General features: G+C 44.5%; 1 protein-coding gene across 4 annotated transcripts in view; it reads left to right on the top strand.

Annotated features, from left to right (window-relative positions):
• LOC121581849 (dedicator of cytokinesis protein 8) overlaps positions 1 to 19,219 on the top strand; it is a 66,574-nt gene that overhangs the window by 1,480 nt on the left and 45,875 nt on the right. For 3 of the 4 annotated variants that reach the window (XM_041897223.2, XM_041897222.2, XM_041897221.2), the window contains exon 2: positions 13,377 to 13,491. In XM_041897223.2, the coding sequence (XP_041753157.1) occupies positions 13,377 to 13,491 (115 nt within the window). Of the gene's footprint in view, positions 1 to 13,376; positions 13,492 to 16,554; positions 16,654 to 19,219 lie in introns of those variants that run through there. The other variant, XM_041897224.2, reaches the window with a different exon arrangement.

The raw sequence follows: 19,219 nt of genomic DNA, 5'->3' as shown, positions 1-19,219 counted from the left end.
GGCTGATATAGCAGCAAAGGGGGCCCATCATTTTAGAATGAGATGTTCGACAAGCAGGTGTCCACATACTTTTGGTCATGTAGTGTATTTTTGTTGGCTTAATTTTCTAATCATTGGGTTGCCTAAACATCAGACTGTTACTCCATGGATATCAGTCTGAAAAGAAGTCACTGTAAAAAATACTAAATAGTCTCTACAAGGCAGAATGCTGAATAAAATGATATTTACACTTTACCGGTTGTACATGCTGTTGGTCCTTTTGGCAGTAGGAGGTGGAGATAGGGTATCCGCAGGAAAGTGTTGTTTACCTGACTTTTTGTGGTGCCTGTAGTTTCTATTGCTTGTATTTGAAGTCTGTTGACGCATTGCATGTGATACAAAACATGTAAACAATAGCCAAATATAACCGAATGTAGTCGTCCGAAGCACATTTCCTCCGCAATCAGCTGGAAGTGTTTGCCGTCCGGTTAGGCTCAGCCATATTGTGCAAGTGTTTGTCACGTGTTAATAGCATCAGTTTTGAAAATAAATAAAAACCGGAAATACAAACAATATACAGACCAGCGTACTGAAGGTCGGGTTGAAAACTCTGTGGATATTTTGTCTCACATTCCTACCTGAAAAAGGACCAACCAGCATTCTGGCTTATAGAGGTTGTGAGAGGAAACTTTCCTGATCCAAACGCTAATTTCTGCCCGGTATGTTTCTATATCTGTCAGGGCTCTACAGTGCGACCATTTTACTCGCTTATATACGCACAAATATTTTTTGTTGTGCTCCAAAATGTCTTTGTGTGCGCCTACATCTTTCAACTTAGGCACACATGTGCTCCTTGTAAAACAAAAAGGTCAGCGTAGAGCCCTGTGTGGTGTGCTGTTTTTTAAAATAATTTTCCCTCTGCATGGTGTGTACATTGCCTTCAGAAAGTATTCACACCCCTTGACTTTTTCCACATTTTGTGGTCACTGGCCTAAACACAATAACCCATAATGTCAAAGTGGAATTATGTTTTTCGAAATGTGTAAAAATTTATAGAAAATGAAATGTCTTGAGTCAATAAGTATTCAACCCCTTTGTTATGGAAAGCCTAAATAAGTTCAGGAGTAACATTTTTATGTAAAATTAGTAAGGTCCCTCAGTCAAGCAGTGAATTTCAAATACAGATTCAACCACAAAGACCAGGGAGGTTTTCCAATGCCTCGCAAAGAAGGGCACCTATTAGTAGATGGGTAAAAAAATAAAAAAGCAGACATTGAATATCCCTTTGAGCATAGTGAAATTATTAATTACACTTTGGATGGTGTATCAATACACCCAGTCATTACAAAGATACAGGCGTCCTTCTTAACAGTTGCTGGAGAGGAAGGAAACTGCTCAGGGATTTCACCGTGAGGCCACTGGTGACTTTAAAACAGTTAGAATTCAATGGCTGTGACAGGACAAAAACCAGAGGATGGATCAACAACATTGTAGTTACTCCACAATACTAACCTAGTTGACAGAGTGAAAAGAAGGAAGCCTGAACAGAATAAAAAATATTCCAAAACATGCATCCTGTTTGCAACAAGGCACTAAAGTAATACTGCAAAACATTTGTCAAAGCAATTCACTTTTTGTCCTGAATACGAAGTGTTATGTTTGGGGCAAATACAACACATTACTGAGTATCACTCTCCATATTTTCAAGCATAGTGCTGGCTGCATCATGGTATGGATATGCTTGTTATCGTTAAGAACTGGGGAGTTTTTCAGGATAAAAAATGTAATGGAATGGAGCTAAGCACAGGCAAAATCGTAGAGGAAAACCTGGTTCAGTCTCCTTTCCACCAGACACTGGGAGATGAATTTAAAACACAAGGCCAAATCTATACTGGAGTTGCTTACCAAGAAGACAGTGAATGTTCCTGAGTGGCCTGGTTACAGTTCTGACTTAAATCTGCTTGAAAATCCATGGCAAGACCTGAAAATGGTTGTCTAGCAATGATTAACAAACAATTTGACAGAGCTTGAAGAATTTTGAAAATAATAATGGGCAAATGTTGCACAATCCAGGTGTGGAAAGCTCTTAGAGACTTACCCAGAAAGACTCAGCTGTAATCGCTGCCAAAGGTGATTCTAACATGTATTGACTCAGGGGGTTGAATACTTAACTAGTCAAGATATATTAGTGTTTTATTTTTCATAATTTTGTTACAAATGCTAACATTTTTCTTCAACTTTGACATTATGAAGTATTTTGTGTAGATCTTTGACAATTAAATCCATTTTAATCCCACTTGGTAACACAATATAATTTGGAAAAAGTCAAGGGGTGTGAATACTTTCTGAAGGCACTATATATGAAACACATCTAGCAGCCCAGTCGGAGATGTTATAAATGAGAGGGATGTAGTCATTGTTCTTCCTCTTACACACTGACCAGGTGGAGAGGAAGTAGTCTACATGAGACCATTGTGTGTCATGCCTTTAGTCCACTGATACAACAAATACATCTCTCTCATGGCCTTATAGACTTCTTTAGCTTTACACTATAGACATGAGTTGTAACTTTTGAGCTGTTACAATGGTTATGAAAGCCCTTGTATTGAGTGACTTCCACCTTGTTCTTGCCCTTTCGGAACACTTTGTGGCATTCTAAAATCTATACTATCCAAATCAGCAACACTTTGTGGCATTCTAAAATCCATGGTATCCAAATCAGCAACACTTTGTGGTGTTCTAAAATCTATGGTATCCAAATCAGCAACACTTTGTGGCATTCTAAAATCTATAGTATCCAAATCAGCAACACTTTGTGGCATTCTAAAATCCATGGTATCCAAATCAGCAACACTTTGTGGCATTCTAAAATCTATAGTATCCAAATCAGCAACACTTTGTGGCATTCTAAAATCCATGGTATCCAAATCAGCAACACTTTGTGGTGTTCTAAAATCCATGGTATCCAAATCAGCAACACTTTGTGGCGTTCTAAAATGTATAGTATCCAAATCAGCAACCTAGCCCCAGCTATAAGTTACATTACACATTTATTAATGTGTTTCCTGTTTATGTTAGGTCAGTCACACCCTACCTGTAGTTTATTGACGAGACAGGCCATATAGTTGACAGTTTGATGTAAGTGGAGAAGATGGGGCAGAGTCTCCTGTGTAATAGGGCCGGGACTATACCAGTGTCGCGATACTCATTAGTATCGTGGCAAGGAAACAAAACACCAAGCAGATTTAACTTCTTTTAGAAAACAGCCCAAATGTTGGAAACAAACATCATTATGTTGTCACCCAGAGTCACATTTATTTATTTTCCAAGCTATAGCACACAATATTTAACATACAGCAGGTTTTTAAAGGACCAAAGACTTTGGTTTGCTTTGTGTTTTCATTTTTGCAATGGATAAAATATTGCGATACTGGTATCGTCACAGCCCTGCTGTGTAACAGGGCTGAGGTCAGTTGCTGAAAGGGACAGCATCTTCAGTTGCTGCTTGAATCAACTGCTGAGCCAGCTAATGAGCTCGGTCTCTACAGCGTATACTGTCCACATGGGTTTTTGTTGCTGACCGTAGGTCGGGCTGGTCACCAACCTGTGAAAGGTCAGGATCGTGTGTGTGTGTGTGTGTGTGCACGTACATGCTCATGGTTCACTTCCAACAACAGTGATTACTCACTGAATTTTACACATTTCTGTAGTTGTGGTGATGAAAAGCTATTGTTTACATTCTTGACTGACGATTTATCAGCCATTTGTATTCTTCAAAATGTAAACAAACAGGTCTCAATTTCAGTAAGCTTGAATTAAGTAGGCAAGCAGTTTGGAAATGTATAACAAATCCAGTCAACCCCTTTGGCTCTTCACTGTTTCTCGCACGTAAGCAGTTCTACACATGCACAGATCAGTACATTCCTCATTCCCTATCAAGATGAAGTGAGAAAGAAGGAAATTGAACTATTTGACACAGACAGCATTTGGTTCACTTCTCTTTTCATTTCATGACAGTTTTAAAACAGGAAATACTTGTTTCTTACCCAAGATAAAGGAGGAGGAATTTATTGAGATAGTTTCTCTCTAGAAAAAATTTCCTGAATGTAAATGTTATGTCCTCTACTGAGGCTGATTTTATTAATCAATTAAAATATCAATGTCACATATAAACAGTGTTCTTAGTTCTACACGAGATGTTGTCAGTTAAACTGGGCATTTCCACGATAAAGGAGGAATTACGCTTTGATTTTTCACTTTAAAATGTATGCCAAACAAAAAACACTGATTTCAAAGTTTAACAAACCATACAACTCTATGCACAAGGACTACTTTGAACAATTGACACACAAACACATTTACTGGAAGAACTGTGCAGATGCAAAGTTTGATAACAGAAGTAGGGTCAAATCTTCCTTCGTTTTTTATGTGACCACATTTTCCCAAAACTCTGCTCCGAGTTAAGATTCAAAGATGTCTGCAGAAAGAATGGGGTGTCAGTGTCACACCCTGGCTCTGGGACTCATTATGTTGAGCCAGGGTGTGTTCATTCTATGTGTGTATTTCTATGTTGGTAATTCTGTTGTGTTGATTTCTATGTTTTGCCTGAGTGACTCCCAATCAGAGGCAACGAGTGTCAGCTGTTGGCTGGTTGTCTCTGATTGGGAGCCATATTTAAACTGTATGTTTTTCCCTTTGGGTTTGTGGGTTTTTGTTCCGTGTTCGGTCATTGATACCGTTGGACGTCACGAGTCGTTTCTTGTTTTGTTGGTTGTGTATGTTATCACTGAAGATAATAAATACCATGTTCGTTCAACACGCTGCGCATTGGTTTCTCCCTGACGATCGTGACAGAAGAACCCACCATGCAACGACCAAGCAGCGTGTCCAGGGGCAGCCCTTGGGCTGGACATGGGAGGAAGCGCCGGGAAAGGCCCTGGCGAAAGAGGAGCAGCGTGTCCAGGAGCAGGCAGCCTGGACATGGGAGGAGATATTGGACGGTAAAGGGTCCTGGACTTGGGGGGAAATCCTGGCCGGGATGGATCGCCGGCCATGGAGTGAGACAGTGGAGAGGCGACGGAGAGAGGAGCAACGGCGTGATCAGGGTCGTCGTCGGACGGTCGAGAGGCAACCCCAGAACATTTTTAGGGGGGCACACGGCATGGACGACGGGGCTGACGGAGGAAAAAAAGGGGCGGATCCAGAAGGCCACCAGGCCAGGGGGTACACCGCCCTGTACGTCCTGTGCGGATGCCTCACACAGAGTGTGTGAGGGTAGGCATTCAGCCAGGACGGGTGGTGGCCGCTCTTCACTCCAGGCCTCCTATCCGTCTCCACAGCCCGGTTCGGCCTGTCCCTGCTCCACGCACCAAGCCTACGGTGTGCGTCGCCAGCCCAGCCCGGCCTGTCCCTGCTCCACGCACCAAGCCTACGGTGTGCGTCGCCAGCCCAGTCCGGCCTGTCCCTGCTCCACGCACCAAGCCTACGGTGTGCGTCGCCAGCCCAGTCCGGCCTGTCCCTGCTCCACGCACCAAGCCTACGGTGTGGTCGCCAGCAGCCGTCCCTGCTCCACGCACCAGCCTCTGCGCCAGCCCAGCCCGACCTGTCCCTGCTCCACGCACCAAGCCTACGGTGCGCGTCGCCAGCCCGGCCCGGCCTGTTCCTGCCACTCGCACCAAGTATACGGTGCGCGTCGCCAGCCCGGCCCGGCTTGTTCCTGCCACTCGCACCAAGCCTACGGTGCGCGTCGCCAGCCCGGCCCGGCTTGTTCCTGCCACTCGCACCAAGTATACGGTGCGCGTCGCCAGCCCGGCCCGGCCTGTTCCTGCCACTCGCACCAAGTATACGGTGCGCGTCGCCAGCCCGGCCCGGCCTGTTCCTGCCACTCGCACTAAGCCAGGGGTGCGAGAAGTCAGCCTGGTAGGCCCGTTCCTCCTCCACGCACCAAGCCAGGGGTGCGAGTCGTCAGCCTGGTAAGGCCCGTCCCTCCTCCACGCACCAAGCCAGGGGGTGCGAGTCGTCAGCCTGGTAAGGCCCGTTCCTCCTCCACGCACCGAGCCAGGGGTGCGCGTCGTCAGCCTGGTAAGGCCGTTCCTCCTCCACGCACCAAGCCAGGGGGTGCGCGTCGTCAGTCCAGCACAACCCGTGCCTGGGTCACCGGTGCCTGGTAAGGTACCGGTCAACTGCTCCACTATGGAGCTGAAGCTAACCGCTCCTGCTAAGTCCAGTCCTGCTCCTGCCGGCGGGGCCAGACTGGACCAGGGGCGCTATGGGGGGTGTATCAAGGCCGGAGCCAGAACCGCCGCCGAGGAGGTATGCCCGCCCAGCCCTCCCCTGTTTTGTTTAGTTGAGGCGCGGTCGCAGTCCGCGCCTTTAGGGGGGGGTACTGTCACACCCTGGCTCTGGGACTCATTATGTTGAGCCAGGGTGTGTTCATTCTATGTGTGTATTTCTATGTTGGTAATTCTGTTGTGTTGATTTCTATGTTTTGCCTGAGTGACTCCCAATCAGAGGCAACGAGTGTCAGCTGTTGGCTGGTTGTCTCTGATTGGGAGCCATATCTAAACTGTATGTTTTTCCCTTTGGGTTTGTGGGTTTTTGTTCCGTGTTCGGTCATTGATACCGTTGGACGTCACGAGTCGTTTCTTGTTTTGTATTGAGTTTAAACTTTAACTAATTAAAGTATGTTTGTTCATCACGCTGCGCCTTGGTCTACTCCTTACCTCGATCGTGACAGTCAGCTAACATGACACCTTGAGTTTCAAAAATATTTAGGTTATTAGACTACAGCAGGTGATGTGGATTTACGTCCAGTAACGGAATTTTACATTTTAGTCATTTAGATGACGCTCTTATCCAGAATGACTTACAGGAGCAATTAGGGTTAAGTGCCTTGCTCAAGGGCACATCGACAGATTTTTCACCTAGTCGGCTCAGGGATTAGTACCAGCAACCTTTTGGTTACTGGCACAACGCTCTTAACCACTAAGCTACCTGCCGCCCCAATTACATCAAGAGTCCCTGATCTGTACTATACAGAAATGCATAATTATGGATATGAATATCATTCTCTTCATGGTGATGTATCCTGAATGGGTACACAAAGGTAGAAATATGCAAGATCCTTATTTTGCATATTTGGGGATTATTCTACACACTGGCTATTATTGTAATGAGCTCCGCCCCCAAACAGGACCGCATTTGGTTGGTCCGGACCAGACCAAATCTGAACCAATCATAGACAACTATGTTTCACAAGTTTGAACAGCACAGTACAGGACATTAAAGCACAGTACAGCAGAGTAAATTAGAGTTCAGTACAGCAGAGTAAAGTAGAGTTCAGTACAGCAGAATACAGTACATTATACTGTACTCTACTGTGCTCTACTGACTGACCAAATTTCAACTACTTTTCAACGTCCATGGACGTCCGGTGTCGGTCGGTGCTCAGTGGGTGAGGATGCTTGTTACATTAAATGGAAAGATGGTAGGTATCAGTAAGAGCCGGTAGAGGTGATATTAACTGGAGACAGAGAAGAGGGAGAGGGCAGCAGAAGAGGGTGGCAGAAGCGTGAGGCAGAGAGGGCGGCAGAAGAGGGCGGCAGAAGAGGGCGGCAGAAAAGGGAGGCAGAGAGGGCGAGGGGTTGTCCAGACTGTTTTCACATTGCTTTGAACACCAGACGACAGAAAGAGAAAGTAAACGGTTATCAGCTGAACCAAACAGTATGCCAGTGGAAGGGAGGACAGTAGCAGGTGACCCAACTGTTTGTGACTACTATGATTTCCCATTGTAGCCAATTAAATTCCAGTAATTCATTACAGATCTTTTTTGGTAATTCCGTTACCGATTTGGTAACAGAATTACGAGTTTTAATCACTTTAATTCATAAACAAACTTGATATCAGTAAAAATACTAACTAATTGGTAGGTCTACCTTTTACTTGATACTTCTGTGAAGTTTCATTACCTCCCTCCTCATGAAGGAGAGAAATCAGAAAATATCTTAAAGATCTGTGGGTTTTTGGTAACGGAATTCCAAGGCAATGTTTCTTAAGCTTACAGAAGGCAAATAATTTTTACAAAACTAAATATAAGTCTTGAAATTATTTGTCAGGGGTCTTTACTTCAACGTTATTGTGTTTTGATGTATTTCTAATACCTTTTAAAGATTTTTCTGGTAGATGTTGTCTAAGACCACTTTTACATCTGTTTGACCAGAAATCAAAGCCTGCTTATTGTAAACTTTTAGGATGGAAAATGGTTGAAAAATGTATATGTAGGCCTAATTTTTCTAAGATGGACTCTTAGCTTTCATTTGACACCCAATTTGACATGGTCCTATGAACTTCACATGTTGGTGCTCATGGGTCCTTTTAGATGGAAATGGTCCTATGCAAATGACCATTTATACTTTAAGTACACTAGTGGCAGGTGGTAGGACAGCAAACCCGTATTGATTTGGGGCCTTCCTAAAATGCTTGGTCGGGAGGGACCCCCTACACACTCTCACTCCTTAAGGCATCATGGGAAAATAATTGTGCCAGATCTCTGATGTTTTTGTGTCCGAGGAATGTTAGAGATCTAGAAATTATCTAATGCACATTATAAACTGGGTGTTTCGAGCCCTGAATGCTGATTGGCTGACAGCCGTGGTATATCAGACCGTATACCACGGGTATGACAAAACATTAATTTTTACTGCTCTAATTACGTTGGTAACCAGTTTATAATAGCAATATGGCACCTCGGGGGTTTGTGGTATATGGCCAATATACCACACAATTTCGGGCCTTATTGCTTAACTACACCACTACACACAAGTGCTGGCCTGCCACATTGCATGCAGCCTAGCATGGCAAAAAGACAGCTTTTTCCTGTCAGCACAGCTTACCCTAAGCAAATGACCTCACGCTGTCACAGTATATATTAGATACTGTATCAAAATATGATTTGGCATGGGAGTTCACTGTGGTTACATTATCTAATGCCGGATGACATGAAAAACTTAGAGGGGCGATGCCCTGGCCTGCCCACCTGAATTTACACACACACACACACAGAGAGAGACCTACCTACCTACCTCTAGGATTCAGCAGAATTGTTGCCATGACATTTCTGCTGTGACTCCCCAAAGACAAATATAACTCGGCACAATAATTTCTCTGAGTAAATCTGTTATTCTCTGGCAGACTTAGTTGAAATCACAACAGCATGATATCAGCCCAGTCCTGTGCACTGGGGAGCTATGGAGTTCACAGGGTAAATACAAATTCACTGTACATGTGATTTGGGTTCTGTCAAGCAAGGCAGATGCTATATTTGACCGTTGTTGAGTTGACTATTGTAGAGTGGACATAAATCAAAAGTGGACGAGTTGGTTGCGTGGTTACAAAGATGTTGCCAACGTCAACTCCACTTCCTGAAAGAGGGTGTTTCTGGGTGTCTGATCGGCAGCGTTAATAAGACGTTATGGTATAATAATGTGTTAGGCTAGCTGCCTCACCTTTAATACTGTTGTTGTTGAGTTGGGAAAAATTCCTCTTGTCAGCAGAAGAGAAGGGAAGTCCTACCATTTTGGGAGGACATCAACAGCCTACCACACAGTCTCCTAATGAGAGGGAATTAAACCATGCTGGATGCTGAGCTGGCTGTCATGGCCTGACTGACTTTGACCTTTCACCTAAATTGTTACTTCAGGAAGTTTGGGGCCCCTCTATTTCTCAATAGAGTTGTGCTGATGCTGGCTTGTCTCACATCATCATGCCATAGTGTGTGTGTGTGTGTGTGTGTTAAGAGTTGGTTATGGAGTTAGTGAGTGGGTGTGTGTGTGTGTCTGGCAGGAGTTGGTTATGGAGTTAGTGAGTGGGTGTGTGTGTGTGTCTGGCAGGAGTTGGTTATGGAGTTAGTGAGTGGGTGTGCCTGATAAGAGTTGTATGCCTGCTGTCTTTATAATCATGTCAGTGTAGTAATGAGAGACATGGAGATGGAGGCCATGTGTTGACAGAATGTGGCAGAGTGGTTATGGGTAGCCTACTACTGTATAAAGGCAGGGGATGTGTCTTAGAAGTCTGTCTCAGGCTGTTGAATTATGATATTGTTTTATTGACAACTGACTTAATGCCCTTGAGTAAAGCTCAATACATCAACTACACCACAGCACACCAACTACAGCACACAACGGCACACCACAGCACACCTACCAACCACAGCACACCCACCACATCACACCTACCAACCACAGCACACCCACCACATCACACCTACCAACCACAGCACACCCACCACATCACACCTACCAACCACAGCACACCCACCACATCACACCTACCAACCACAGCACACAACGGCACACCACAGCACACCACAGCACACCTACCAACCACAGCACACCCACCACATCACACCTACCAACCACAGCACACCCACCACACCACAGCACAGCACACCCACCACAGCACACCTACCAACCACAGCACACCACAGCACACCTACCAACCACAGCACACCCACCACATCACACCTACCAACCACAGCACACCCACCACATCACACCTACCAACCACAGCACACCCACCACAGCACAGCACACCCACCACACCACACCACAGCACACTCAGCACACCTACCAACCACACCACACCACACCACACCACACCCACCACACATTTTACATTTTAGACATTTAGCAGATGCTGTTATCCAGAACGACTTACAGTTAGTGAGTGCATACATTTTCAAACTGGCCCCCCGTGGGAAACGAACCCACAACCCTGGCGTTGCAAGCGCCATGCTCTACAGCACACCCACCCAACACAGCACACCCACCACACCACACCAAACTCAGCACACCTACCAACCACAGCACACCCACCACACCACACCACACTCAGCACACCAACCAACCACAACACACCACTCCACATCACACTACATAGTCTGTCCTTGAGTTGAGTCAGAAGACTCATGCATGTGTTTTTGTTTTCCACCCCAACTACTAAATGTTAGGTTTTAATCTCAGCAGCAATTGTTCAAAACTACAGTAGGAGATATGTACACATTATGAGTTGATTTGGATACTGTACAATAATATACTATACAAGAATACAATCATGGTGTTGTAAGGAGCTTTTTTTTATTCTAGCCCTAACATCCCAACTCAAAGTTGTATGTTTACAGTTGGTCTTTAATATTGCCAACCCATGGAACATCCAGTCTAGACTCACATTCCTTAGCCATACAGTACATAAAGGTGTGGAGCATACCAGATGTATTCTTGAGTGATGACCATTGTATTATGTAACTCTCCTGGCGAACTCTCCACTGGAGCAGTGGTGTTATCGGTGTTTTATGCCCTGCCTCCTGCGTAGTTCACCAAAATAACAGTTTAGTAATTTGGGTGAACTATCCTTTTACCAGGAGCCCACTCACACTGCCTAGTCTCATACCATGTGGTCACTGAACGTGTTAGGAGGATTTGCAGCCACATGGCTCTGAAGGTCAGGACCTGGGCGGGACGCAGGCAGGTGGGAGGAGAGCAGCATGCAAATGAACATAGAGCAAAGTCCAACCAGTTAGAGAGCCACAGCCCAGAGCCACACACGATTACACAGTGTGGTAAACACATCACATTTTATACCAAATTCACACTCCATTCACAAGAGGAAAGTTGACAAAAATGGTGTGGGTGGGAAACTATATAAACGGTGCTAGACTGAAATAAAACGACAGACTGCAGTCAGACTGGGAGTTCCTGTTGGCTAGCATCACATGGCAGTGCCCCTCAAAGACTCCCAACTCCACACAATACAGCCCTGTTGTGCCACACACACACACACCCACAAACACCCACAAACACCCACACACCCACACACACACACACACACACACACACACACACACACACACACACACACACACACTTTACACAGGCAGACTGCAGCACAGTTTTGCTACTGAGGGACATTTCATGTATTTTCTTTACAGCAGAGTAGGAGGTAGGGGACCAATGACATGGTGGATTAACGGGTCTATAACCAGAGTAGTTGAGCATCTCATAGAAAGATGGTATTGTCGTTGGTAGGGGACCAATGACATGGTGGATTAACGGGTCTATAACCAGAGTAGTTGAGCATCTCATAGAAAGATGAGATGTGAGACAAATTAGGATGCTTGCTCTATTTCTGTCTCTCTCTGTATCTCTTTCTCTCTGCCTGTCTCGTTCGGTTTGTCTCTCTGTCGGTCGGTCTCTCTGTCTCTCTCTGTCTGGTGTTTTAGTATTTTCTCAGACACCAAGAGACACACAGATACCCCCCCCCTCTCTCCTTGCACGCACACACACAAACACACACACCCCTCTCTCTTTATTCACTCCATTCTACTGTCTGTAAGATTTTCCGCTTGATCCGTTTGCATGGCTGTTGGTTTGGCAGAGTCTTTGTACAGCTCCCATACTAGTCTTTAAGGGAAAACAATGGGCTGATCTAGTAGCCAAGGAGTACCAATTGGCACATTATTACCCACAAATACAATGGTGTTATTGAAGCTGCTGTCTCTCTTTCTCTCTCTCTTCTCTCTCTCTCTCTCTCTCTCTCTCTCTCTCTCTCTCTCTCTCTCTCTCTCTCTCTCTCTCTCTCTCTCTCTCTTCCTCTCTCCTTCATCCTCTCTTCCTCTTCAGTAGTGTGAATGACTCTAGAACAGGGATTATCAACTAGATTCAGGCGCAGGACGATTTATTTTCTTGAGCGGATGGTCGGGGTGCCGGAACATAATTACAAATAATTTGTAGACTGCAAAGTGACCACAAGAAGCCCAAACAGATATAATGTTTCACTAAAAATGAATTATTTCAAACCTTGCTTACATTTGTTTATGATCACGTCTCTCTCTATTATGCATTGAAATACATGGGAACAGTTTTCCCAAGTTAATATCACTTGGAGCTGATTTACTGGTGTTTTTTTTATTTTTATGTCCAACAATGAAAATAATAATACCAAAAGAACAATACAAAAAAACAAACACGAAGGCCAAATTCGGCCCCAGCGGGTCGCCAGTTGGGGAACACCACTCTAGAACCTCTCTCTCCCCTCCTTCTTCCACACACATTCCTCAGTAGTGTGAATGACTCTGATACCCATTGAGGACTTTGATAGATGTTTTTACTCAATCAGTGACCAACACCATAATGACTGGGTCATTCTGCCCCTCCAAAAGCTCATGAGATCAACGTTTGTGTGGGTGTGTGTGTGTGTGTTTGTGTCACACTCACCTGAAATGTCTCTGCCTGCTCTCCTCTGTTCTTATACCTCTCAATATGTCCACTCTTTCTCTCAGCTACCTTTTGATAATATCTGTTTTGTCGTACACCTCGAAGAGTTTCTCCTCTCCTCTGTTTCAGACACTCGTCTGCTGAGATCAGGAGACACTTTGGTGGGAACTATGGCTCTCCTCAGGTCTCCAAGCAACACAGTCGTCATGGCTCCAACGCATCAGTCTCCACGTGCTCCACCGTGGTGAGTTACAGAACTACTACTACTGTACAACTAACTATACCCTTTCATGGATAGCAGCAAATAGCACTATGGTGTACTATTTAGCTCCACTTAGGAGAAAGATTCTGACTGAGACTCTCTGATGTTGTGCTGTAGGCCTAAAAACGTAATCCTAAAGAGGGATTTTGTCCCAAAAGGGTGTGACCCCTCACTTAGTCTCTCTCTCTCTCTCTCTCTCTCTCTCTCTCTCTCTCTCTCTCTCTCTCTCTCTCTCTCTCTCTCTCTCTCTCTGTCTCTCGCCTCTCTCTCTCTCTCTCTCTCTCTCTCTCTGTCTCTCGTCTCGTCTCTCTCTCTCTCTCTCTCTCTCTCTCTCTCTCTCTCTCTCTCTCTCTCTCTCTGTCTCTCTCTGTCTCTCTGTCTCTCGCTCTGCTCTCTCTCTCGGTCTGTCTCTCGGTCTGTCTCTCGGTCTGTCTCTCGGTCTGTCTCTCGGTCTGTCTCTGTCTCTGTCTCTCTCTCTCTCTCTCTCTCTCTCTCTCTCTCTCTCTCTCTGTCTCTCTGTCTAGTTTTAAGTGCACTAATACCTCTCTACAGTGAGGGAAAAAAGTATTTGATCCCCTGCTGATTTTGTACGTTTGCCCACTGACAAAGAAATGATCAGTTTATAATTTTAATGGTAGGTTTATTTGAACAGTGAGAGACAGAATAACAACAAAAAGATCCAGAAAAATGCATGTAAAAAACGTTATAAATGTATTTGCATTTTAATGAGGGAAATAAATATTTGACGACCTCTCAATCAGAAAGATTTCTGGCTCCCAGGTGTCTTTTATACAGGTAACGAGCTGAGATTAGGAGCACACTCTTAAAGGGAGTGCTCCTAATCTCAGTTTGTTACCTGTATAAAAGACACCTGTCCACAGAAGCAATCAATCAATCAGATTCCAAACTCTCCACCATGGCCAAGACCAAAGAGCTCTTCAAGGATGTCAGGGACAAGATTGTAGACCTACACAAGGCTGGAATGGGCTACAAGACCATCGCCAAGCAGCTTGGTGAGAAGGTGACAACAGTTGGTGCGATTATTTGCAAATGGAAGAAACACAAAATAACTTTCAATCTCCCTCGGCCTGGGGCTCCATGCAAGATCTCACCTCGTGGAGTTGCAATGATCATGAGAACGGTGAGGAATCAGCCCAGAAATACACGGGAGGATCTTGTCAATGATCTCAAGGCAGCTGGGACCATAGTCACCAAGAAAACAATTGGTAACACACTACGCCGTGAAGGACTGAAATCCTGCAGCGCCCGCAAGGTCCCCCTTGCTCAAGAAAGCACATATACAGGCCCGTCTGAAGTTTGCCAATGAACATCTGAATGATTCAGAGGAGAACTGGGTGAAAGTGTTGTGGTCAGATGAGACCAAAATCGAGCTCTTTGGCATCAACTCAAATCGGCGTGTTTGGAGGAGGAGGAATGCTGCCTATGACCCCAAGAACACCATCCCCACCGTCAAACATGGAGGTGGAAACATTATGCTTTGGGGGTGTTTTTCTGCAAAGGGGACAGGACAACTTCACCGCATCAAAGGGAGGATGGACGGGGCCATGTACCGTCAAATCTTGGGTGAGAACCTCCTTCCCTCAGCCAGGGCATTGAAAATGGGTCGTGGATGGGTATTCCAGCATGACAATGACCCAAAACACACGGCCAAGGCAACAAAGGAGTGGCTCAAGAAGAAGCACATTAAGGTCCTGGAGTGGCCTAGCCAGTCTCCAGACCTTAATCCCATAGAAAATCTGTGGAGGGAGCTGAAGGTTCGAGTTGCCAAACGTCAGCATCGAAACCTTAATGACTTGGAGAAGATCTGCAAAGAGGAGTGGGACAAAATCCCTCCTGAGATGTGTGCAAACCTGGTGGCAAACTACAAGAAACGTCTGACCTATGTGATTGCCAACAAGGGTTTTGCCACCAAGTACTAAGTCATGTTTTGCAGAGGGGTCAAATACTTATTTCCCTCATTAAAATACAAATCAATTTATAACATTTTTGACATGCATTTTTCTGGATTTTGTTGTTGTTATTCTGTCTCTCACTGTTCAAATAAACCTACCATTAAAATTATAGACTGATCATGTCTTTGTCAGTGGGCAAACGTACAAAATCAGCAGGGGATCAAATACTTATTTCCCTCACTCTATATTCACCAGGCTTTAGGCGTCAAGTCTTTGTGTCTCTGACTGTCTGACTCACTGACTCTAGGCTTGAGCCCTTAGATATTTCTCTCTCTGCTGCTAGTCAGCTGACTAGGCCAGAGGAGGGAGAGTTGGCCCATCCCCTAGTTATTATGGTTAAGCTCTAGCCTGCTTGGGAAATAGGTCAGGGCCCAGGCTACTGTAGAGGGATGGGACGGCCTGCTTACCTTCCAGCTTACACAGGCAAATCTGTTATATCTGTGGATTTGCGATGCGGGAGAGCGGTTTTTAATACCATAATCTAATGATATTTTCCCCTGGTGCACCATCGGTGGAGGAGATCAGTGGAGCTGCAGGCAGATGTGTGGGATGATGGTTATTTGTATGATTCATCTCTCTATTTGTAGGACTTATAATGATGAGTATTGTTATTAGTAAGTCATTTCCAAAATGATGGATCACGTGTGTGTGTGTTTGTTACGCTTGTCTGTGCATGCCCACTTTTGTCAGAGTGTACACTTGCTCGTTTGTGTGGTGGGGTTCTATCTCTAGAAACACAGAAGCTGATTGGAGGAGGCCTTGTTGATTTCACTTCCTGTAGACAAGTGTTTTACCTCACTTTAACTTAATGCTGCTCCGTACCTAATCAACTCCTGGTCACTTCCCTTACCTTCTTTACGTAGGGACCTTAAACCATTAGATGGGTATTAAGGATGATGGCTCCACTTTGCCCCCTGAAAGGCTAGGACTAGGTTCCACCATATTGCTTATACCTATCCAATCCTTTTACATCTACCGAAGTGTCTTGGGGTAGGGGCTAGGAGTCACTTTGGAGTTGTCTGAGTCTTGCAAGAGCTTGTGGTTAACTCTTCTAGAGGAAGAGAGTTGTCAGAAACCAGTAACCGCCAGTAGTCTGCACAGTCTGTAGGTTCTTGTTTCCGGAATGCGCCATTTTGTCAACTTCCCTCTTACATGTTGAGTATTTAGCGGGGTAAGTCTACTTCCAATTCAGTGTACCTGTGTTCTATTTCTACTAACGGTCACCTAGAGACCTACACTTTTCTGTTTAAAATATGTGAAGCATCCAGTGTTGTGAGGTTGGAGGCAGGTAATGTGGTGTTAGACTGCGTATTTGGTACAGACTGTGTTCAGGGTTTCAGCTTGGGGAAGTAGGTTATGGGTTGTTCATTAGGCTGAAATTACACATTGCAGAGTTGGATAGTATAACTGTCTTACTGTTAGGGATAGGCAAGATGTATCCTCAAATATATTTTTGACAAAATACAAAACACCCTCGAGTCAAGACAAAACCAAAAATACATATGTGTATATTTTGTATAAAAAATACACTATTTTACAAGTATTGTCAAATATAATAACAAAATGCACAAAGTCATTGAAACATGTATTCCAGCGTTAGCGTTATTGCTTGCTGCTTCAGGAGAAACACTGAGGTAGTCTAATAGTCTGACTGCTGGTAGGGACAACAGCCTGTTGCTGGACCAGCTGAGAGCATTGCTCCATAGCGCAGCATGCCTGGGAGTTGGGACAGAGGCATGCATACATTTTAATTTATTTGTTTCATTTGGCTCCCATGCTAAGGAAGGGAAAGATAATATATATTATGGAAGGAGATATGTAGCCATGATTCCCCAAGCATTAAAATGTCTGGGGTTCACTAAAAGAAGTGAGGGAGTATTAGGACGCTTGTCCAGATTCACTCCTCACACTACAAGCTATGACGCCTTGATCCATCTGGTAAAGACATACCATTTATTTTGAACGCATCATCAATCTCTTTTGGTCTGTTTTCTGGTCTCGGCTTTCACCTCTTTGTTTTACACTCTGTTGCATTCTCTCTCTCTCTGTCTCTCTCTCTCACTCTCTCTATGTCTCTCTCTCGGTCTCTCTCTGTCTCTCTCTCTCCTCTCTCTCTCTCTGTCTCTCTCTCTCGCTCTCTCTTTCTCTCTCTCTCTCTCTCTCTCTCTCTCTCTCTCTCTCTCTCTCTCTCTCTCTCCCCATTTGACACCTGGCTGTCATGTAAATTAGTCTTGTTGCTGAGAGCAGCATTTAAAAAAACAGATGGTAACACAACAGTTCACTTTCCTTTTCTGGGCATAAGGCTGGATGTGTGAAGTTGTTGCATTGACTGTGTATATTGCTGTAACAATGTGATGTGATTTAAAGGGAACATGATTTTCTCTCTAGTTTGTAGAGTGCTGATTTATAGGTATTCATCTATTGTGTGATCTAAGCTTTTCTGAAGTGCTCTCCAGATTATCCTCCATTCAGATCTTTGCTTGAGTTGGCAGATTTCTGAGCCACACTTCACACATTACTATATAGTAACTGAACTACTGTGTATGCAACCTCACAGTTAATGCTCTAGTGATGTAATTAGAACAGAATTGGCAAGTTCCCTTTTATACCATTCAGTTATTGTTTTGTGCGTGTGTGTGTCTTACAGCTTCCATGTGAAGAGTAATTCCATTGAACACCACAGTAGTTACGGAGTTAACTACACGGCACAACACCAACTTAACAAGAACTGTTGTCGGTTTTTGTCTGAAATGATGTTACACACGTGATACTTCTCTCCTCTGATCTGCATTTGACAGAGGTCTTTATGTCAATCATATGAGCTGTCATGAGGGGGACTCAGTCACCCCTTAGAATAGGGAGCTAGGATAGGGGGATAGTTGCCCAGGGGTTGCAGTATGGTTGCAGAGGGTTAGACTCTTATGAAGAGGATTGATAGACTAACATGATCAGAAATTAACCATTAAAAACATATATCTAAATACAAATATATACACAAACATGCAAGCACACAAATATACACAATACACATTACATGTACAGTTTAAATCTAAAGTTTCTATGTAAAGTTCCTACACCATTTTCTCTGTATATTAGCTCAGTCCTCTCGTTCCTTGACAGGTCTGAGGTTGTTGAGAGCAGAGTCGTGATCCAACCTGTCCTCCTTCTCCTCACAGCTCTCTAATATCTGGAATGACTGAGGGCTATATAAACTCACTCTTTCTCTCTCTCTCTCTCTCTCTCTCTCTCTCTCTCTCTCTCTCTCTCTCTCTATGTCTCTCTCTCTCTATGCTTCTCTCTCTCTCTCTCTCTATGCCTCTCTCTATGCCCCTCTCTCGCTCTCTCAATTTCTCTCTCTGCCTCTCTCTCTCTATATGCCTCTCTCTCTCCCCCCCTCCCCCCCTCTCTCTCTCTATCAATGATACATTTAGATGCACTACAGTGGTTTATTCATAACCTTAAGAATGCCATCATGTAGTTGCGTGGTATCTTTGTGTCTTAACCGTTTCCTGCCTTCTGCATGCAAATATTTCTCTCTCTATTTTCTACATCTACCGCTCTCTCTCTGTCACCATCTCTGTCACCGTCTCTGTCACCGTCTCTGTCACCGTCTCTTTCTCCCGTTCTCTACTTCCTCTCTGATTCAGAGGGGTTAAGGGTTAAAGGCGGATTTCAGTTGAATGCATTCAGTTGTACAACTGACTAGGTATCTCCCTTTCCCTATACACTGAGTGCAC

This window comes from Coregonus clupeaformis, chromosome 18 (genome assembly GCF_020615455.1).
Source record: "Coregonus clupeaformis isolate EN_2021a chromosome 18, ASM2061545v1, whole genome shotgun sequence".
Taxonomy (NCBI): Eukaryota; Metazoa; Chordata; class Actinopteri; order Salmoniformes; family Salmonidae; genus Coregonus; species Coregonus clupeaformis.
The sequence above is the reverse complement of the archived record's forward strand: the minus strand, read 5'-3'. Positions and strand labels throughout refer to the sequence as shown.